Below are 24603 nucleotides of genomic sequence, written 5' to 3'. Positions count from 1 at the left end.
ACTTGACATTATCCTCAAACCTTGCATCGTAGCCCATTTCGATTATTAAGCACTTTCAATTGATGTAGGTCTGTTGAGGATGTACAAATACCAAATCGATTTACGTTTAGATATAACTCCGATATAAACAAATCTTTCGGCTTGTATTTCAAGAAGTTCCAATTCTTATACAAAAATATTTAATCTAACTATAGGTATTTCTGGAAATGACATCACATAATCCCTTTTTTTGATTTTTGCCTCTGAAGAGAAATCTTGTAAACAACTTAAAAAATGTGATACATTGTGCCAGGTATTTTATGAATGTTCGGCCCAAGCGAAGTTAAAGCACTTTTACTTGTATGCTCTCATTAGTTAGTTTAACAGGTTGGTTGGCAAGCAATGTTACAAACTCACGGCAAATAATCGTACTTAACCCAAGTTTCTTTGAGGTTAACTTGAGTTTAGTTATTAGAGCTTACATTGGATTATGACTTTCCTTTGAGGCTGACTCCTTGAGTATTATCCGTTCATTAATTAACAAAGAGGCAAATTTTAAGATAACCAGCATGAGCTAATTTATTTGTAAAGAATGTAATCAAAAGGACCTGCAATTAATAATTTTATGAAATATATGATGTTGTCAGTGTCACCTTAATTATGAAATTGTTCTTATTTGGAGATAGACGTAATCATAAGAAATAGTTAATTATTCTTTTGATCAAGATATGCAATGCATAAATGATTTGATGGAGTAGGGGTATAACCTTAATGTAAAAACAGTCTTTTGTTTAACCAAATCAGAATAACCTTGGCATTCGCTCATTTGCCCACTTGAGGACTAATTGTATCAGAGTGTGGATAAAAGCCTTGCTACACTAAAAAAAAAAAATGACCCAAAATTTAAGATTTTTCCCGACATGTAGGATTTTGCAATGAAAACGAGCCAAAGAACCAAAACTTTCAAATGAAGATGCTATGTTCAAATTAAATTTCTTATTTACTAACGGACATGACCATACATTTCAATTTTTGATAGCAGATTTATTCTTATTTAACTTAATAGATGTCTGTCCCATAATTATTTTTTGAGACATTATTTTTTTCCACTTGGCATCTTAACCTAAAAAATTGAACATATAAAGACGCTGCCATTTGTGAGGCTATTTTGAGTTTTTAACTATGGTTCACTGTGGCTTGTCACAAAGTCGATTTCCTAACTATCATTGATATTTTGACCTTCAATTTAGATTTTCGTCTTAAATGACAAGACGCAAAGTTAGTGAGATGTTAACCTACCATTTAAAATAAAAAATCCCTAATATGAAGAAAAATATTTTTCACCAAAGAGAATATTCACTTAAAAATTTGGACAATTGATCATCTTTAAATTTAGTTTGCTAAGATTTAACTCCAATCTTTGAAATTAAGATAAACATTTTTTCAGTGTAGTTATGCCCCTAGCAAGCCACGATTATTTATGATAGAAGGACCATGCACGTTAAACATTTGTCACCGAGAAAAGGTAAAAGTATATGCCCTTCCTTCTTGCAAGCCGAAGTGTTTTTAACCGCCGAAGTGTTTTTAACCGCCACAGTGGGATTGAATCGAACCATCGAACAAAACCCTAGTGACGAACGGGCAGGAATATCTTAATATTTATTTATTTTTTTTTTAATTTTGCAGATAAAAGTGTCCTGAAAAACAAAAAGAAAACTACCCGAATTTTTTCATGGAATCCGAAATACCTATTTTGGTCAAATGTGGTATTTTTGGGTAATTAGGTATTTTTAAGTAAATTGGTTGTGCAGCCTACAAAAGAGTGTTAATTTCGGCCAAGCCGAATCTTATGTACACTCCACCATCGATCACATTTGTAAAGATAGACATTGAAAATATAAGATGAAAATTGCTTCCCGAAGGTGCTCAAGAAATTATGTCGGACAGCACTCAAGAGAAGTTTGCCACTGTTGCCAAGATAAAAATCTTGGCGTCATCCTCTTCCAACCTAACCTAATCTAAGCTTGCTCCTGTTCATTAATGAATGTCCGTCCGTCTACATGTCTGTCTGTCTTTTGAAAGCACGCTAACTTTCGAAAGCGTACAGCTATGCGCTTGATATTTTGCAGAAATACTTCCTATTAGTGTCGGTCGGTTGGGATAGTAAATTGGCCATATCGGTTCTTGTTTTGATATAGCTCCCATATAAACCGATCTAAATGATAAACGTCTTGAGACTTCAAAGTGCGCAGTTCTTATTCGGTGTGGCTAAAATCTTATACTATGACGATTTTTATGCCATTCAACAGATGTTCCAAATATGGTTCCATATAAACCGATCTCCCGATTTTGCTTCTTGATCCCCGAACCGGACTTTAACATGATATAGCTCCGATTTAAACCATACTTAGCACAATTGTTGGAAGCAATATCAAAAAATACGTGCAAAATTTCAGTCAAATCGGATAGGAATTGCGCCCTCTAGAGACTCAAGAAGTCAAGACCAAAGATCGGTTTATATGGCAGCTATATCAAAACCGTCATGGCCCATTTACAATCCCAACCGACCTACACTGATAAGAAGAATTTTAAGCGACTAGCTTTACTCCTTAAAAATTTAGCGTGCCTTCGATAGACAGACGGACGGACGGACAGACGGATGGACATGGGTAGTTTGACTTAAAATGTCACGACGATCAAGAATATATAAACTTTATGGGGTCTTAGAGGCATATTTCGAGGTGTTACAAACAGAATGACGAAATTAGTATACCCCCATCCTATGGTGGAGGGTATAAAAATATTAAAAATCGAAAACGGATAGAGCAGAATAGATATTGCAGACATCAAGCAGACTTTTTTGTGCAAAAAAAAAATAATCTTGGAAATCAGGCCACATGGAAATTTTCGAAATACCAAGGGCACCAAGTTAATGGGCCTGCAAAGAAGGGCCCGGACCAACTACACCCAGAGAAAAGTTGATACCAAACGTGCTCATTTCAGTACCACACAGTATTGATAGTAAAGCAACACCGTATGGTACAAACACAATACCGGATGGTTTGGATGAAACATTAAATAATTAGTACCGTTTGATACTAGCATTATTACCGAACTGGTATTGGTTTTAATGCCAATCAGTTATTGGTTTTAGCACCAGGCCGTCATTGGTTTTAGTACCAGACCGTCATTGGTTTTAGTACCAAACCGCTATTGAACCAAAAAAAAGCTATTAAAAATAACATTGATTCCCAGAAGTGGTTTTCATATGAATACACCAACACAGCATCGTTTTCCACTCAATAGACTATAATGTTTTTGATTTAGAATGTCCTTAGTATTTGAACAGTTTTTACGTACTCATGCTGTATGAAAACAATTTATTTATTTAATTAACAAATATTTTATAATGGCATCAATATTTTAAGTACAAAGCTCAACAACATTTCTGGCGCGATGACAAGAATACAAATGTGACGCCGTCAGTTCTAAATAGCATCCTTTGTCTGGTATTGAAGTGATGCCAAGTGGTATTAAAAATCTTTGCCAATGACGCTAACAAAATAATACCAAGCGGTATTGGCAAAGTACAGTAATTTTTCTATCAGTGTAGTTCCTTAACATTTTGCACAATATGCCGCTTTAAACATTTAATATTTCGAAGAGATACCTCTACTTCATCTCAAAATGCTGATACTTTTTTTTTTTGTTTTTTTTTTTTTATTGTATCCCACCGTGTGTTGCTTGGTGTGCTCGTGACCACGTTCTTGGTTTATAGTTAATCGGCGTTTGATTGTAAAACAAGCCTAATGCGCTAGCCAATGTCTATGTTTTTCTTCCTCTTCTTGGATTGTAGATTTTTGTTCTTTTGATTGCCTCTGCCTCTCTTGCAGAACTGAGTGAGCACCTATTTATTCGTTTTGTCTTCTTTCATTACAGAAAACCAGGAGCAGTTTTATCTTTACTTAATCATATCTGTCGCTGCCGGCATGCTGCTGTGCCTGACACTTGTAATTGGCCGTTTGACCCTGCAGCGAAGGCGTTCGTGCCGCAAGAGCAGCCTTTCCAGTACCACCAACAACGAAAAGAATCTCAGCGATAAGTTGGGCAACAGTGGCGGAGGAGGCGATAACACCAAATACCAGCACGAAACCACACGTGAGACGCAGCTAAATAGCTCCTTTGGCGATGACATCTCCGACATAGATGCGGATATTGACTTAACCAGCCCAATGCCAGCTTCCAACATTTCCAACCGAAACGAGGTAACTACAATTAGGGAACAAATAGCTCATTAGCATGTCTTAGGGGCGAATGGACGGACCACCAGATCAAGTGGGCCGTCATTTGCCCTCATAACAATTTATTGATATTATCCCCAAACTCATGTTGGTTACTTTTATTGCCATTATTTACTCCTCAAGTCGTATATGACATATGCTCCCATACCGAACTGTGCGTACGGCTCTTTGGGTGACCACTCGTCGACAAATTATGGAACACCAACCACAATGCTGATGCCTTCGACATCACAGCACAACAGCTTAATGATGGCCGGGGGGCATGGGGGTATCAGCTCCATTGGCATGTCATCGGCTTGTCCAAACGTGGTGGGCAGCAGACAGACAACGCCCCCACCCCCATCATCCGCAGCTCTCTATACTAGTATGGGTGTGTGCTCGCCCTCGGTTAGTGGGACCTTAACAATGGGTAAGTGGACCATAAAAGGAATATTGAATTCAGTTTGTATGTTTTATGTGTGTGTGTTTGCATGTATCACGTTTATTTATATTGATTCGCATACAACAATGTGATTCTATTTACAAATTTACATATACACTTGAACGTTACAAAATAGTTTTGACATAATTTTTATATCTATCCCCATAGGACGGGTGTAAATATAATTTTGTCATTCTGTGTGCAACTTATCAAAGTATTAATTTTACTATTTCTGATTTTCTTAAGACTTGGTAAATATGATTTGTGCAATGACAAAACAAATATTCAACAATTCGCAGAAACGAAATTTTTTTTCTGAAAATGTTTCTGTTTTTTTTCTAAAATTGTGTCAACAAATGTTCCTGGTTTGATATAATGTGTTTTAACCTACAAACATTCTTGATCATCTAATAGTATAAGCCTACTTAAAATTCTGGTCCAAATCGAATGAGAATTGCGCGCTCTATTGGCTCAAGAAGTCAAGATCCAAGATCGGTTTATATGACAGCTATACCAGATAAATGAACCGATTTGAATCATACGTAGCACAGTTGTTGAAACTGATACCAAAACACTACGTGGAAAATTTCAATAAAATCGGACGAGAATTGCGCCCTCTAGAGGCTTAAGAAGTCAAGACCCAATATTGGTTTATATGGCAGCTATATCAAAACATGGACCGATGTAAACCATACTAAGCGTAGTTGTTGGAAGTGATGCCAAAAGTTTCCTTGGAATATTTGTTTTCGATAATTAAAGAGCTTTGAATCCCATATCCTTATTGGTCTACGAATTTAAGTTTAGATGTAAGATGAACTCCATTCTTAAAATACTTTATTTCAGCCCGATATTCTCATGATATCTGATTTAGGCTGTTTTCGGGAAAATATCTATATATATATATATATATATGAAAAAATATCAGCATCGAGCTTTTCTTTCAAATACCATTTATTTAAACCCCATATTCCCATTGGTTTTGAGGGGGAGTTTACACGATGAGGCGTCTCCCAAACACATGACCCCGAAATAGGTTATAAAATTCGTTTTCTAATCTCAAATACCTTTCATTAGAGCTACATATTGGCATGGTCGAACAATTTTTACCCTTTGAGGGGTGTTTTGGGGATTGGGTGATGCCCTAAATACATGGTCCTACATTTGGATATCAAATTCATATTCTACTCCCAAATACCGTTATTTGAACGCCATGTTGCGATTATCAGTAAGAAATTGCTGTTTGTGGGGTATTTTGGGAAAGGGATAGACCCCTATAAAATTGGCCCCGAAAGTGGGTATAAATTTTTGCTCTACCCGCCAATACCACATTGAAATGGTCGGTAATTATGGCCGATTTCCCAATCCCCAAGCCCGGAAAATATATCAGCAACGTGCTCTATTCTCATATATCTTTATATAATTTATATGAACCCCATATTGCCATTGGCGTCAAAATTGGATATCAAAATTGGATATCAAATTTGTTTTCTAATCTCATTTAGACTCCCTATTGCAAAAGTCAGCAAATATGTCCGGTTTGGGGTATTGGCCCTAAAACCTATTGTATAAATATTTAGTTGCACTCTCTTTAAGACCCAAATTGTCTTGGTGAGCAAATACGTCCTATTTGCTGGTTATTATGGTGGTGGGATGTCCCCTAGACAGTTGGTTCCTAATGTTGATATCAGATACGTGATCTACTCCCAAATACCTTTAATTTGAGCTCCATATTTCCATAGTCGGCAAACATGACCGGTTTGGGTGGTGTTTTGGGGGATGAGCGGCCACTCAGTGAGTTGGAATTGAAAATATAAATATCGGATTTGTTTTCTACTCTAAAAACTCTCTTATTTGAGCTTCATATTGCAATAGTCACCAAATACTTCCTATTTGGTGGTGTTGTGGGGGTGGGGTGGCCCCTTAGACACTTTTCCCGAATATTGATATCAGATTCGTGCTTTACACCCAAAGACCTTTCATTTGAGCCCCATATTGCTATGGTCGTTAATTTGTACCCTTTGGGGGATGTTTTTGGGGAGAGGCGGCCCCCCAAACACCCGTATGTGGATATCAGATTGGAATTCTACACTCAAATACCTTTTATTTAAGCCCCATAATCCCATGGTCAGTAAATAAGACCTGTTTGGGGGATGTTTTGGGGAAGGGGTGGACCCCTAGAAACGTGGTCCCACATTTGGATATCAGATTCGTATTCTACACGTAAATACCTTTCATTTGAGTCCCATATTGCAATGGTCGGTAAATACGTCCGAAGCACTTGGTTCGACAAATGGATATCAGTTACGTTTTCTTATCCTAAATACCTTTCATTTGAGTCCCATATTGTCGTGATTGGTCTAAATATATGTTTGGTGGGTTTTAGGGTGGGGCGGCCCCCCCTACGTACCCCATCCGAAATTTAGATACCAAATTTTTACTTTTAGGGTACTATATGAGAGTACACAAAATTTTGCTTAAATCGCACCACTCATCTCCGAGATCTGGTGTTTCTGAAAATTAGGGTAAGGAGGAAGGTCCGCCCCCCTTCCGATATCAAAAAACGTAGTACCCTATTTTCACCACGGGGTCATTATTCACCCTCTCTGAAAATTTCAAGAAAATCGTTTTAACCGTTTCGGAGTCTATAAGGAACACACAAACATACAAACAAACCTACAAACAAACAATCAAACCTACAAACAAACACAAATTGATTTTTATATATAAGATGTGGTCTTAGACGCGTATTTCGAGGTGTTACAAACGGAATGACGAAATAAGTATACCCCCATCCTATGGTGGATGGTATAAAAATGAAATTGTTGACATTTGTTTGTTTTCACAGATGGTAGAGCTTGGGTCCCCGGTGAGAATAGGGTAAAACATTTTTTTTATCAGAAAATGTTTATATGGCAAAAACGTCAGGTCTCGGAGATGCGTGCACCGATTTAAGCGAAGTTTTGCATTCCCCAAAAACACGAAATTGGTACAAAATTTTGGGGTCAAATAAACCAGGGCGACTGCCCCTCCCAAAACCCACCCAAACGGACATTTGTACGGTCATATAAACCGATCTTGGATTTTCACTTCTTGAGCCAATGAGCGGGAGATAGGTTTATATGGGATCTGTTTCAAGCTATTGATCGATTCAGACCATATTAGACATGTTGAAAGACATGAGAGAAGCCGTTGTACAAAATTTCAGCCAAATCGTATAAGAATTGCGCCCTCTAGAAGCTCAAGAAGTCAAGTCCTCAGATCTGTTTATATGACAGCTATATCAGGTTATGAACCGATTTGAACTATACTTGGCACAGTTGTTGGATATCATAACAAAACTCGTCGTGCGAAATTTCAATCCAATCGGATAAGAATTGCGTACTCTAGAGGCTCAAGAAGTCAAGACCCTTGATCGGTTTATATGGCAGCTATATCAAAACATGGACCGATATGGCCCATTTACAATACCAACCGACCTACACTAATAAGAAGTATTTGTGCGTAATTTTAAACGGCTAGCTTTATTCCTTCGGAAGTTAGCGTGCTTCGACAGACAGACGGACGGACGGACGGACAGACATAAAATGTCGCGAGGATCAAGAATATATATACTTTATGGGGTCACAGACGAATATTTCGAGTAGTTACAAACAGAATGACGAAATTATTTGAAATATAAGAAATACCCCCCATCCCATGGTGGAGGGTATAAAAATTTAGTCAAACTTCTTGAACACTTTAAAATATATCCTGCACATCAAAGGACGTTTTTTGTAGGAGTTTTCAAGCACTTTCCAGCAAATAAATTTTGAAATTTGGACCATTAATGCGATTTGGCAGCCCGAACAAATCTTTGTAGGGCCGAGGTGATCAACTTTGAAGGCTAACCAGTGGGCCCCGGGCATTCTATGAACCTTACATTTTGTACATCAACTAGTTAACATTTCAGGTATAACCGTCTATAACTTCGTGATGATATCTTTATTCGTTCACAAAGGGCAGACTTATTTCCAAAATTTTTATTCTTCCCACTGTGCATCGGCCCCAAAGAAAATAGTCTAAAGGCGTCAAAATGATTGCGCCATTTCTTGAGATAACACGCAAGTCAAATTAACTCTATAATAAATCTATTGTAATGTGTGCTGTGTAGATTGAGGCACCGTCTGGTTGAAACCACATCTCGTCCATGTCCATAACTTCGACGCTGCCGATATGCAAGCCGCACCAAACAGTTTTTTCGTGGATGAAATGTTGATTGGTGAAGCACATATGGATTTTCACCTAACCTAAAAGCATATTTTGCTTATTGACGACCCCAATAAGCTTGAAATGAGTTTCGAAATTGGAGTTCCAGTTTTTAAAGTAGCGGTCACTAACTCCGATTTTCGGGACTAAAATTTTTCTACCGATCGTCATTCTGTTTGTAACACTTCGAAGTATGCATCTCAGACCTCATAAAGTATATTTATTCTTGATCGTCATGACATTTTAAGTCGATCTAGCCACTTCCGTCCGTCCGTCCGTCTGTCTGTCCGTCGAAAGCTCGCTAGCTTTTGAAGGAGTAAAGCTAGGCGCTTGAAATTTTGCACAAATACTTTTTATTTGTGTAGGTCAGTTGGGACTGTAAATGGCCCAAAATTGCCTATGTTTTGATATAGCTGCCATATAAACTGATGTTTGATCTTGACTTCTTGACTTCTTGAGCATCTAGAGAGCGCAATTCTTATCCGATTTGGTTGAGATTTTGCACATGGTTTGGTATCGCTTCCAACAACTATGCTAAGTATGGTCCAAATCGGTTCATAACCTGGTATAGCTACTATATAAACCGATCTGGGATCTTGACTTCTTGAGCCTCTAGAGGTCGCAGATCTTATCCGATTTGGCTGAGATGGTGTTTTGGTATTACTTCCAACAACTATGCCAAGTATGGTCTTAAACGGTTCTTAACCTAATATAGCTGTCATATAAACCGATCTGGGATCTTGACTTCTTGAGCCTTTAGAGAGCTTAATTCTAATCCCATTTGGCTGAAATGTAGTACGAAATTGTTGATTACGACTTCCAACAACTGTGCTAAATATGGTTCAAATCGGTTCATAACCTGATATAGCTGCCGTATAAACCGATTTGCGGTCTTTACTTCTTGAGCCTCTAGGGGGCGCAATTATTATCTTATTTGGCTGAAATTCAGCATGAAGTATACCGTTATGACTTCCAACAACTGTGCGAAGTATGGTCTAAATCGGTTCGTAACCTGGTATAGCTGCCATATAAACCGATCTGGGATCTTGACTTCTTGAGCCACTAGAGGGCCCAATTCTCATCCGACTTGGCTGAAATTTTGCATGAGGTGTTTTGTTATGACTTTCCACAACTGTGCTAAGTATGGCGCAAATCTATCTATTGCTTAATACAGCTCCCATATAAACCGATCTCCCGATTTTGCTTCTTGAGCCCCTACAAGGGGCAAGTCTTATCCGAATGGACTGAAATATTACACTCTGACTTCTACAATGTTCAGCATTGAATTCATTTGTGGTCCGAATCGGACTAGAACTGGATAAAGCTCCAATAGCATAACAGATCCTATTCATTTTTCTTTGTTTGCTTAAAAAGAGATGGCACGTTCAGTTATCAGCTGTTAATTTTAGGTTGCTTTAGAAAAAAGTGTAAAAAAAAGTATATTTGATTAAAGTTCATTCTAAGTTTTATTAAAAATGCATTTCTTTTAAAAAATCCGCAATTACTTTTTGGGCAATTCAATAAGATTCGGCTTGGCCGAATTTAGCACGCTCTTACTTGTTTTTGTTCGTTAAGTTTACCATGATAAACATTTTTAGTTTACTGAACAGTGACAGTTCGTTTATTGTTGTAAGAGTCTATTCACAAATCCGTATTGGAAAAACCTTTATTTCATACTTTGTTCATAAATAATAAATTTATTGGATCAATTTTTCAGAGTTATTTTCCAAAAAATTAATTAATTCTACAGCTGAAACTTCTAGGGGACCATTTTCAATTTTCCATAAGATTGGAGGGTATATAAGATTCGGCTTGGCCGAACTTAGCACGCTCTTACTTGTTTTTGTTCGTTTAGTTTACCATGATAAACATTTTTAGTTTACTGAACAGTGACAGTTCGATTATTGTTGTAAGAGTCTATTCACAAATCCGTATTGGAAAAACCTTTATTTCATACTTTGTTCATAAATAATAAATTTCTTGGATCAATTTTTCACAGTTATTTTCTAAAAAATAAATTAATTCTACAGCTGAAACTTCTAGGGGACCATTTTCAATTTTCCATAAGATTGGTGTTGCATAATGGTTCCAAATTTTGCAATTACTCTCTTTTGATATCATAATTGTGGATTTAATTAACATAGTGTTCGTATTGTAATTGAAGTTTCCATTAGTTGTAATATAATTTCACAGACCATATACATATATCGTACTTCATAACTCGATTTGCAGTTGTAGGAGCACCAATTTAAATAAATTACCTGATGATTTTCAAATTCGTTTACCCTACACCACTTCTGTGGTACAGGGTGTTATAACTTAGTGAATTTGTTTATAACAACCAAAAGAAAGAGAGATAGGCCCATTGATAAGTATACCGATCGAATGAGAATAACTTTCTGGTTCGATTTAGCTATGTCCGTCTGTCTGTTAGTCTCCCTATCCATCTGTCCATGTTAATTTGCATTTATTAACCAATCTTCCTAAAACTTTGTACAACCCTTTCCTCGACGACTTCCACAATATCCATAAAGGTTGGTCGAAATCGGTTCAGATTTAAATATTGCTCCTATGTATATGTTCGTCCGATTTTAAGAAATATTGCAATAAAGTGCTCATTTGTTAATCGGTTCTTTAGAAATTTGAAAGGAAATTAAAGAGAAATTGGTACAGTTTTAGATATAGCTGCCTTATATATATAAATATATATATATATATATATATATATATATATATATATATATATATATATATATATATATATATATATATATATATATATATATATATATATATATATATATATATATATATATATTTATATATATATATATATATATATATATATATATATATAGATCCCCGATTTTCACTCCTAGAGCCACTGCAATCGTATTTATTGACCAATCTTTCCAAAATTGTGCACAACGCTTTCCTCGACGAGTACCACAATATCTAAGAAATTTGGTCAAAATCGATTTAGATTTAGATGTAGCTTCCATATATATATTTTCGTCAGATTTTGGACAATTTGTTGTCATTTGTCAACCGTAGTTGTTACAGTTTGAACACATTTGCTTTGCTCGAAATTTTATACGAGGATTTTAATGATCCATCTGAAAACATCCGCCGAGGTGCATCAAAATTTGCTTCAGAATTATATAAAGCTTCCACTTTGTATTTATGGGGTAGGTGTAGGGTATTATAAAGTCGGCACCGCCCGACTTTTGCCTTTCCTTACTGATTTATAATATATTACTCACATTAAGTGTATAATTTGAATTTATATATCGATACTAATTACATTTCTATGTTACATTTTTCTAGGTCCTCATATAATGTCGCCGTCAATTTTAAGCAACACTGGCAATCAAAACATGGGTGGTCCATCATATCTTAGCGGCACTATAATGGTTCCAGGTCATCATCATTCGCACACCGCCACATTGCGCAGAAGTATTATACCCACAAGTATGGGCATAATGGGAGCCCCATCACCACCACTCGTAGCTGGCAATCCGATGCCGCCGGCAATGGTGGGCGTGCCAACTTCGTCAAGTGTATATTATGACACCACAATACCGCGACACCTAAGCCGAGGAATGTCAGCCGATAGCAATCCGCAATACTTTTACGGGTGACATTCATTGAATCGCAAAACCTCTTTGCCCATTGCCATTGCCGTAAGACCAACACAAATGAATTTAAATATGATGCCACTGACTGCCACCATGGGTGCCATGACAGGGTCAACAGCCACAATGCCATGTGCGGTAAGGAATACCACATCCGCGAGCGTCACACCATCACTGAAGGGCACTGCCATACCTGAAATACCATCAATCACAGTTACTTCCTCCACAGTTTCCAACAAGACCCAGTTCCATCCAGGGCAGACGGGTTCTCCAACGCCCCAACAAAGCTCAGCTCAACACGACAACCATCAAACATCGTCAACGCCAGCCAGTGCCACCGCCACAACTCTGACTAGTGCCGACCGAAGCAATTGTTTCTAAAGTAACCATTGCAGATCAGAGCTCCCTAACAGATAGCAATAGCCATGAACTTCCCGCGAAGGTTGTTCCTCCCTGACATGTAAATAGTTTTACTACGACACTTCTAAAGGTGGCCGCCCCACTTTTGAAATAAGAGTCAAAATTTAGCAATGTGAGACTTGTTCGAAACAAAGTTAGTGACTTTACAAATATACAAACACAAGCATACATACATACATATATAGAAATTAATGGTTTTACAAAGACACCCAACTTCCACGAGAGAAATCAGCCCAAAAGCAAAACAAACAAACTCCTTAAAAATCTAAATATACGACAAATTTTCATTATCATTATTATTATTATTAATAATATTATAAATATAGTGTTTAATAATGCATTATTATAGTTATGATTATAAATATTATTATGTATGACTTGAGAGAGGTTTTCAAGATCGTTTGTATTATACTGTAGTAAGTAGGTATCCATCCAAGTCGACTTTAGGATAAATCGGATTTACCACAAATGTAGATATACACATTGAATTACAATTACATACCTAGAAAGTCTGAAGGTGTGCACAAAATATTCCCCCGATTCTTTCCTCATTTAGGACACTGTGTCATACACTCACACTCACACACACACACACTGTAATTGACTCCGTTGTACGAGTACCACCATACATGATCATCCCATACATTCACCATTTTACCTCAGGAGCTGAAGTAACCAATGTTGTTAAGTTTAAGGATTGACAGTGAGCCAAATTGCAAGGAATTAATAGTTATAACCTCTCAGACAATAGGTTTAATAACCCATGTTTTTATCTTAAACTATTCACAGTGGGACAAATCGCAAGGAATGAATGGCAATAAATTTGCACATACTGGGCCCCAGTACGCAGTCGTACAATGTTCAAGACGATCTTGTTGAATTATTGGGTTGCCCAAAAAGTAATTGCGGATTTTTTAAAAGAAAGTAAATGCATTTTTAATAAAACTTAGAATGAATTTTAATCAAATATACTTTTTTTACACTTTTTTTCTAAAGCAAGATAAAAGTAACAGCTGATAACTGACAGAAGAAAGAATGCAATTACAGAGTCACAAGCTGTGAAAAAATTTGTCAACGCCGACTATATGAAAAATCCGCAATTACTTTTTGGGCAACCCAATATTTTATTGTTGAATTTCAAAATTCTGTAGACTTCTACCTTATGGATAAACAAAATTTTATATTAGTTAATCTGTGTTTTTTTTATCTGACTCATTATCACAATGTGAAAAACATTATTTAGTACTTTTGAACTTCAATTGGCTGCTTGAAGGTCAGCGTGGCGCAAATTTTAGCATTTCCGCCTATGACTGAACACCTGAGTTCGTATCCCTGAGAGAGCAGCAGGGAAATCTTAAGCGGTGGTTTTCATAACTCTTACATCGCCCAGCGGTACGCAGTTCCGACTCCACTCGACAGCACTTAATTGATATGTTAAAAGTTTCCGCCAGTTCCACCTTGCAATGATCGTGGGTAATTTTCAATTTGCAAGCTTCTTCGCTGTCACTAATTAAATGAAAAGTTTAATGAGAAAAATTGTTTTTTGAGATTAGAAAGAAAACTTGATAATTTTACCTGCGAATATAAAGGATGTTTTTCTAGACGTAAAGTAACGAAAGGGAGTTAAAATATTTTATTATACATTTTATGTTTTGAAATGCAAGAGACCCATGCAACTGCCTCGAAGAAATTCCAGCATTTGCAGCCGTACGTCAACAATAAGTCTATTCATTATGAGTTAATCTATATATGAAAGGGCAAACCAAACTTAGCACAAATCAAGTGCCAACTGCAATAATAAAAACTATGGAGAAAGTGTGGCCGGATTGAAATCCTCAGAGTTAAAAAAAACTCATTATTTTACGAATTTGATTACTGGTCCTTATTTTGTAGAAGGTATTCTCCAACAAATTTTCCATTAAGGAACAGCGAAAAAACCAAATTTTATGATTTTTCTGATTTTGATTCGGCGGAAATCGAACCCACGGGAATAAGTTGGCGGGAATCAAACCCACGACTCCTGCACTGGTAATCCAAGCATGCTACCATTTCGGCTACCGGGGCGCCCACCTTAGGTAAACTTCCATTTCATTTTACTGGCATAAAACTTATAACTATAGCAAAAATACCAATTTGGCCACAAATATTTCGTTAAGGAACAGAGGGCAAACTTCTAACATATCAATGAGTGCCGTCGGATTCAATTTTAAACTCATCGATAAGGGATCTATTTTTAATGGGCGAGTCCGAACGGCTAATCGCAGTACAATACCTTCTTGGGGACAAGTTTTTACATAGCTGCCATACCATTTTTTCAATCCCATGACAGCCGGTTATGTGTAACGGATTGACCCGATAGAACTCTTCGATATCCAGGGGATGTCGCCTTAGTGTACGTGTTCGTACTTGTTTTGGTTATGTGAGAGACACATTCAGGAGTGCTTTCTCTGTACGATTCTGGTCCGTGCCGGGATTGAATAGATTAAGCGATGCATGAAGTGGGTGCATTTCCGATTGTGCTCTGGTCTTACAAAACTACTGGAGTATATGTGACCCCTTCCAATTATCCTGTGTGGCAATATACGTAACTGCAACACCCCACCTTGGGTCAGTTTCTCTGTCTTGCAATTGAATTTCAATAGTCTCCGAGGCCAGATTGATACGATAGTGGACTTTAGGAGTCTGAAGAAGATAATGTTTGGAGCGATCCAGGAGCCAAAGCTGAGCAACACCTGCAACCTTCATAGTTGTTGTGATTACAATGCTACGAAAAGATTGCATACTGAATGGATGTGGGGGATTGGCCTTCGTGATACACGATTCCGTGCAGTATAGACCCAACTATTCTTCGCCTGGAACTAGTGCACCTTCATGAAATGTATGGGGATAGCAGTCATTTCCGATACTTCCGATATAGAGCTATACATTGTGTATTTTTTAATGGACTTTAATGTGCAGCGCTTTTTAGGGCATTCTCCTCTAGGCATCGTCCAGAGAGACATAGTTTTTTTTGGAGCAGATTGACAGCTGCACGTTTTGCAAGGTAAATGAAGACGCCCCCACCAGGATAACGTGGAGGTGCAGCATATAGTCAGACATTTTCATTGCATCCCCTAATTTCCTGAATGACATATCAGGAAATTTATCGTGGACGAAGTTACGAATGTTATCGCTGCTCCAAGTCGTCAAAAGCGCTGGCTTCTGACAGGATCTCTACACTGAAGCTGAAGAAACTGTCCTCAACAGGTCTTTGAGCACAGTTACTATAACAGCCGATGTCTGGAAGATGAGCTGAGTAGTCGCGTTGCTGAAGTCTGGAAATTAACCTACAAGGGGTGGACAGACCGATTTCCCTTCTTTCACCAGTAGCCGAGATGCTTGATAAACACCTTTCGAGCCTGACAAAATTTTCATGCGCCGAGCATTAGCAGAGATTTCGTAGATGGCAAAGCACGACGGCTGATTTGCATGCCATCGCCGCACATATTTTCCACGGCTTCAATCAGCCCAGGCCATGTGATAGGACCGTTCCGGTTGCACTGGTCCTATCGAAAGCTTCAGAAACGGTTAATCATGCCAAGCTATTTAAAGACAACGCCAACACGTCCCTCCAGCCAGGCCTGAGGGATGGGTCACGAATTATCTGTGTGGTCGTCAGTCGTTTTAGAATCAAGGGATACGAAGTCGGAGCACGATAGAGTGAAACAGGGAATTTCGCAAAGCGGAGTGGTATTTCCGGCACTGAGATCGTATCATATGCCGATCATGGCATCGGGCCCCATTTTCGATATATTGAACATCTACCTCATAGGTCTTGCCGCCTATATCGCTGCAAGAGATCTTAAGACATCTGCTGCCAAATCACTATACATGTAGAGGTAAATTATGAGCTAGTTGTGAGAGTTGATGGAGTGAAGATTCCGTTCAAGTAGTGTCCCAAAATACTTGGTGTCACATTTGACAGCTCTTTCATGTCCTCAGCATATGCCGCTGCAGTTTGCAATAGGTTCAGCTGGTCTTCAAGTTACTTTCCGACAGGACTTGGAAACATGCAGATGAAGGAACCATGTTGACGACGTACAAAGCAATTGACCAGTCGGTGGTAAGTTAAGCACCGATGTGGTCTCATCAACTATGTGACACGCAGTGCAATAATATTCAGATCTGTTAGAATGTCGCTCTTCGAACTGACACGGGCTGTCTCCTCTGTTCTCACGTGAACCACCTCCAGGAGACAAAGATTCTAACCGCGCGAAGACATAACTGCATGCAGGGACAATCCTAGTCACCACTTTGTTGATGTGCATCCACGCCTAGAATCCATAGAATGGATTAATACGATATAGAGCAAGAAATTCAGAAATGATAGCAGGTGTGGAGAACAGCTAGCGGGTGAATGTGGTCCTTGGAGAACGTCCCACAACCATTGCACCAGAAGAAATTGAATTATGTAGAGATCACATAGGTGCTTTGTTTTACCTAGAAAAGCTAAGAGGCCACCGTAGCGCTGATGTTAGCATGTCCACCTATGAAGCTGAATACCTGGGTTAGATTCCTGGCGAGACCATCGGAAAAAAATTTCAGCGGTGGTTTTACCCTCCTAATGCTGAAAACATTTATGAGGTACTACGCCATGTAAAGCATCTCCTCAAAGAGGTGTCGCAATGAGGCCCCTTATCATTGAGCTTAAATTTGAATCGGACTGCACTCATTGATATGTGAGAATTTTGCCCCTGTTCCTTAGTGGAATGTTCATGGGCAAAATTTGAAATTTTTGCATTTTACAAAAGCTAAGAGTTACAAAAACACTTCCATGGGGTTGAACATCTATACGCACTAATTGGTGGCACTCTGTGGCATGCCGTCTAGCCTTGGTTAAAAATTATCCTTTTCTAAGCATACAAAGCAAAATCACGGTTTCTACTATATGACGGCTATAATGAAAAGTGGAGCTATCGGTAGCAAATTTGGCTTGCATATTGAGGAGGGTAATGTAACTAACCCCTAGAGTTTACCAAATCAAATTGAAATATCCGTTTATGTAGCGATTGCATAGAGATATAGGTTAAGATATTCGAACTAGCCTCTATTTTAAATGATTAATGGGGAGATAATTAACACAGAAGGACGGACAAACGGACTTTGCCAACCCAAACGAAACCAACAAAAATTAATGGATACCATGATGGGTAAAAAATTATAACAATAAAATGTTTCTGAAAATTTAGGAAATGTTGAACAGTTGTAAAGTCTAGAATATGAGATATGAAACAATTTACATTGATCCGCGGCCATCTTTTGAAGCATTTCAATAATCTTGCCCATCTAATAGTGCAAAAGATCTGATTTTATTTCCATATTCCAGATTGAGATTTGGCCCACCATGCGATTTAAGTTTCGAATACGATTTGTGCATAAAATTGAGGTATACAAATTATATTTTATTTTGCCTTTGCGTATAAAATGCGATTAAATTGTATTAGATTAATGACATTAAACTTAAAGAGGTTATTTAGCATAAAATTAAGCCAAGTTAAAAATAAAATGTATCTATAAGATTCTAGGAAAATTTAAATAAGGAGGTGCGATAGATTTTGTCCGCATTCCTACCTATGTACGTGCAGACCGCCACATGGGGATCGGAGAGGCTTTATGGTCATGGGTGTGTGCGGGCAAGCGATAAAATGTAATTGCCAAAAATTATTATTATTAATATACATTTAGCCAAATACATATTTGTTAATAATAAAACAAAACTTAAACTAAGTTACCCAAAGTCCACAAAATTTTTATTCGTAATTGTTGTTGCTCATTCATAACAGTTGTTGTAGACAGTCGGCAGATAGACAGACCTGCAGCTATACAAACAAACATTCCTACTCATATCGAAAGTTGAGGCTGAAGTATGCTAAATCATATCACAAATGAAAACAAAATCAAACGGATGTTTTGCGTTTTCTAATATTCGATAAAAACTTTTGGTCAACCATGGCGAATAGAAGCGTATTACGAGTTTTTAGATCATTCCCAAACATTAATATAGGTCTTAGCATACTTTAAAATTAAGGAATCGGTATATGTATACATGGCCATGTAGTATGTATGTAGGATAAAGTTCAGCTATATAAACATACATACACACACATATTCTGATTACCGTACAATCGGTGGATTGCGAAATGCGCGCCAGGACAGGCGGTGGTGAATCCTTGCTGTTGCTTAAAATCTAATTTGGAACAAATTTTTAAACTCCATCGCCCACATACCTTTCGAATATTCTAATCAGCATAAATTACGTGAGGCACAAATTTCGGATGATAATGATTTTAAATGTGCAAAGTTTTAACGCCGTGTATCAGCCGGCAGATAAGGCTAACAACTTCGAAAAAAGTGCCCAGCATGTTGTTTGTTCGTCGTCTCGAGACCACTGTTTAAATTTGAATCAAACTTTTTTGATTTTATTACGGCACAACCTTTTTGATCAGCGCTCAGAGAAAAATAGATAACATTAAAGCTTTGTAACTAAAGTAGGCATGGGACTTTAAATCTTTAAAACGTAAATCGAGTCAGTCTTTTACCAGAAATACGAGTTTGCTGCATTACGGAAGTTAAGTGGGTTAAAATGGATTCAGCGATTATTACAGTAAGTTGATATTAATGGCCAAAATGAAAACGTGATGAGATGCAAGAGATACCTTCAAAACAGAAAATGGGCATGTAGCCATGCACATGTTCATTTATTGTTGAAACAACGAGTAGAAGAATACTTGTGACTTGGCAACAACGCTAACGTAACGGACAGTTCATCGGAGCTCTGGCTGCAGCACATTGAAATTACCATTTTTATACCCTCCGCCATAGGACGGGGGGTATACTAATTTCGTCATTCTGTTTGTAGCTACTCGAAATATTCGTCTGAGAACCCCTAAAGTATATATATTCTTAATCGTCGCGACATTTTTTGTCGATCTTGCCATGTCCGCCCGTCCGTTCGTCTGTCTGTCGAAAGCACGATAACTTCCGAGGGAGTAAAGCTAGCCGCTTGAAAATTACTTCACAAATACTTCTTATTAGTGTAGGTCGGTTGGTATTGTAAATGGGCCATATCGGTCCATGTTTTCATATAGCTGCCATATAAACCGATCTTGGGTCTTGACTTCTTGAGCCTCTAGAGTGCGCAATTCTTATCCGATTGGAATGAAATTATGCACATATTATTTTGTTATGATATCCAGCAACTGTGCCAAGTATGGCCCAAATCGGTTCATAACCTGATATACTCGTCATATAAACAGATTTGGGGACTTGACTTCTTGAGCTTCTAGAGGGCGCAATTCCTATCCGATTTGGCTTTAATTTTGCTGACGTATTTTATTCTTACTTTCAACAACTGTGTCAAAGAAGGTTCAAATCGGTTCATAACCTGATATACATAGCTGCCATATAAACCGATCTTGGGTCTTGACTTCTTGAGCCTCTATAGTGCGCAATTATTATCCGATTGGAATGAAATTTTGCACGTAGTATTTTGTTATGATATCCAACATCGGTTATGATATCCAACATCGGTCTATAGCCCGATACAACTCCCATATAAATCGATCTCTCTATTTTACTTCTTGAGCCCGCAAAGGGTGCAATTCTTATTCGAATTGGCTGATATTTTACACAGATCTCCAACATATATTTTAATTGTGGTCCAAACCGGACCATATCTTGATATCGCTCTAATAGTAGAGCAAATATTTTCTTATATCCTTTTTTTGCCTAAGAAGAGATGCCGGGAAAAGAACTCGACAAATGCGATCCATGGTGGAGGGTATATAAGATTCGGCCCGGCCGAACTTAGGACGCTTTTACTTGTTGACCCTATAAAGTATATATATTCTTGAACGTCGTAAAAATCTAGCCATGTCCGTCCGTTCGATATTGAGATATTGAGCTGAAACTTTGCTCAGATTCGTTTTTGTCCTTGTAAATTCGAAGATGGACAATATTGGACTATATATTGATATACCTCCATACATACCGATTTAAAGTCTTACGCCCATCAAAGCTACATTTATTATCCGACTTTTTTTTATAGATATAGTCTAAAGATAACAAATACCCTTACAGACTAATCTTCTTCTTCTTGTATATTTATAAAAATCAATTTTTGTTTGTTGGTTTGTTTGTGTCTTCCTTATAGACTCAGAAACGGCTGAACCGATTTTCTTGAAATTTTCAATGATGGTGCATAATGATGCCGTGGTGAAAATAGGGTACTACATGTTTTGACATCTGAAGGGGGAGCGGACCCTCCACCTTACCCTAATTTTTAGAAACGCCAGATCTCGGAGATATGTGGTGCGATTTAAGCGAAATTTTATGTGCTCTCTTATAATAACCTACGAACAAAACTTTGGTATCCAAATTTCGATAGGGGTATCTAGGGGGGCGCCCCACCCCCAAAACCTACCAAATATATATATGCACCAATCACTACAATAAGGGACTCAAATGAAAGGTATTTAAGATTAGAAAACGTATCTGATATCCAATTGTGGGACCATGGCCACCCCACCCAAATAGGAAGTATTTGATGACCATTGCAATATGGGGTCAAATAAGAGATATTTTAGAGTTGGACACGAATCTGTTATTTATTTTCAAAGCCGTGTCACTGAGTTGCCGCCCCATCCCCCAAAAAAACCGCCCAAACCGGTCATGTTTGCCGTCTATGGAAATATGGGGCTCATATGAAAGGTATGTGGCAGGAGACAACGTATCTGATATCAATATTAGGGGCCAACTGTCTAGCGGACGTCCCAACACCATAAGAACCCCCAAATAGGACGTAATTGCTTACCAAGACAATTTGGGTCTTCAAGACATTGGAGCTCGATATTGATAGTTTTTGAGGCCAATACACCAAACCGGACATATTTGCTGACTTTTGCAATAAGGGGTTCAAAAGAAAGGTATTTGAGATTAGAAAACGAATTTGATATCTAATTTCGAGTCCAATGCCAATATGGGGTTTAAATAAATAATATGTAGATACATGAGAAAAGAGCACATAGCTGATATTTTTTCAGGGTTTAGTTTTTTGGGGGCCACCCCACCCTCCAAACACATATTTACCTATAATGTCAATGTGGGGCTCATATGAAATTGATACCCACTTCCGGGACCAATTTACTGGGGGTCTACCTACCCCTTTCCCAAAATAGACCACAAACAGCAATTATTTATTCGCCATCACAATATGGGGCTCAAATAAAAATATTTGGGAGTTGAATATGAATATCCAACTGTGGGACCATGTATTTGGGGCACCGTTCTTTCCCCAAAAACCCCCAAAGTGTAAAAATTTGCCGACCATGCCATTATGTGGCTCAAATGAAAGGTATTTGAGATTGGAAAGCTAATTTGATAACCAAATTTCGGGACAAGTGTTTGGGGGACGCCTCATCCTATATACTCTACTTAAACCAATGGCAATATGGGGTTTAAGTAAATGGTATTTGAGACCCCCTTAAACACTCCTAAATGGACATCATGAGAATATCGGGCGGATATAAAGTCTTTTTAGAATGGCATTAAACCCTCCGAGCGAATTCGTGGTCCAATAAAGATCATATGGAATTCAGATAAAGGCACATATATTGTTAGTCAAGCGATATGCATATACATTTTTCGTCGCATGGCAAGCCCTTTTTTGTCGAAAATAAATATTCAAAGGATAATTTTGTTCCATATAAAGTAAAAGAGGGCGCAGCAGAGCGGGCCCGGTTCAGCTAGTATAATGTAATTTTCCTTTTTAAATTTTCTCGATTCTCAGATAGATCTATTATATCTTTCTGTTGATTAAATTGATAACATAGGTGCCGAAAAGGATCATTATTGGTATAGTTGGTTTTATATTAAGAAATTTTCAAAAGATCAAAATATCTGGTAGGTCTGATAGGAACGTTAAAGAAAATTAGACTCAAAATAAAGTAAAAATCTATGTGACCATGAATTAATTTAGTCACAACCTAATTTTTAGCATGGTTCTACGACTTTTTGGTACTCATACGAAGATAATGAATTTCTGTGCCACCCATTTCGACAAAGACAAAATAATAGAAATTGTTTTTAAACAGATTCTACCATATTAGTACGAATATTGTAGTTGGGATCCCAACCCACTGAACTGTACTCAAGATAAGTTCTGACTAGCGAAGTATATAAATTTTTCATCACAGAGAAATCATTAAGTTCTTTACTACATCGGTTCATTAAGGCAAGAGCACCATGTGTTTTTTTACAACCATTGAGATGTGTTGACTGAAGTTTAAGCGTTGGTCTACTTCAAGTTGATTGCAACCCAAAAAGTAGCCAGTTTTAAGAGCGGTTATTCTTGAAAATGATATGTGTTTGCGTTTGGAAATATTAAGCTCCATAAAGTTCTGGTGGCACCATTCGTGAAGAATATCGAAATTTTGGAAGTTAGTTATGTTAGGCCCCTCGCCATCTTTGTTCAATTTAACTCAGATTGGTCCAGATTTGGATATAGTTGCCATATAGACCGATCTCTCGATTTAATGTCTAGGGTCCCTAACAGGTGCATTTATTGTCCAATCTAGCTTCCATATATACCTATTTATCTCAAGATCGGGCTATATTTGGATAAAGCTGTCTTATACGGACCCAGCGATTTTGGTTATTGGGACTGTATTAATCTCTTCGAAATCGTATTCAATGTGGGCAAGATCGGTGTATATTTGAATATAGACGGACGGACATGCCTAGACAGTCATATATTCCTATGACTATCAAAAAATAGATATTGCAACGTGTTGAAAACCGAGTGACTATATAAATAAACCTACAGCCATCGTTAGGGGTTTGTATAACAATGGTTTTTAATATGCAGTCGATCCAGCAGAATCCATATATGAGACAGGTATATATGGATTCTGCTAGATCGACTGCATATTAAAAACCATTCCATTCACTTCTCCAGGAGGGCACAATTTTAATTCAATTTTGCTGACTTCCAGCACCAATGCCAAGCATGATCAGAACTGGTGACCAACCAGATATAGCTACATTCGATTTTATTTCTTGCTCCCTACAGAAATCAATACTTGTCGAAACAAGAAAATTAAATCCATGTGGACTTTTTTTTAAGACTTCCACTTATGGCTTTTTATACCCTCCACCATAAGATGGGGGTACACTAATTTCGTCATTCTGTTTGTAACTACTCGAAATATTCGTCTGAGACCCCATAAAGTATATATATTCTTGATCGTCGCGACATTTTATGTCGATCTAGCCATGTCCGTCTGTCTGTCCGTCCATCCGTCCGTCTGTCTGTCGAAAGCACGCTAACTTCCGAAGGAGTAAGGCTAGCCGCTTGAAATTTTGCACAAATACTTCTTATTAGTGTAGGTCGGTTGGTATTGTAAATGGGCCATATCGGTCCATGTTTTGATATAGCTGTCATATAAACCGATCTTGGGTCTTGACTTCTTGAGCCTCTAGAGTGCACAATTCTTATCCGATTGGAATGAAATTTTGCACGACGTTTTTTGTTATGATATCCAACAACTGCGCCAAGTATGGTTTA

General features: G+C 37.8%; 1 protein-coding gene across 4 annotated transcripts in view; it reads left to right on the top strand.

The window, feature by feature from the left end:
• LOC106082814 (protein eva-1) overlaps nucleotides 1-19486 on the top strand; it is a 421699-nt gene extending 402213 nt beyond the window's left edge. For all 4 annotated transcript variants that reach the window (XM_059362193.1, XM_059362192.1, XM_059362195.1 and 1 more), the window contains 3 exons: nucleotides 3919-4244; nucleotides 4404-4689; nucleotides 12274-19486. In XM_059362193.1, coding sequence (XP_059218176.1) covers nucleotides 3919-4244; nucleotides 4404-4689; nucleotides 12274-12587 — 926 coding nt within the window. In that variant the 3' untranslated portion in view covers nucleotides 12588-19486. The remainder of the gene's footprint in view (nucleotides 1-3918; nucleotides 4245-4403; nucleotides 4690-12273) is intronic.
• The last annotated feature ends 5117 nt before the right edge of the window (nucleotides 19487-24603 follow it).

This window comes from Stomoxys calcitrans, chromosome 2 (genome assembly GCF_963082655.1).
Source record: "Stomoxys calcitrans chromosome 2, idStoCalc2.1, whole genome shotgun sequence".
Taxonomy (NCBI): Eukaryota; Metazoa; Arthropoda; class Insecta; order Diptera; family Muscidae; genus Stomoxys; species Stomoxys calcitrans.
This window is presented reverse-complemented; position numbering and strand designations above follow the sequence as displayed.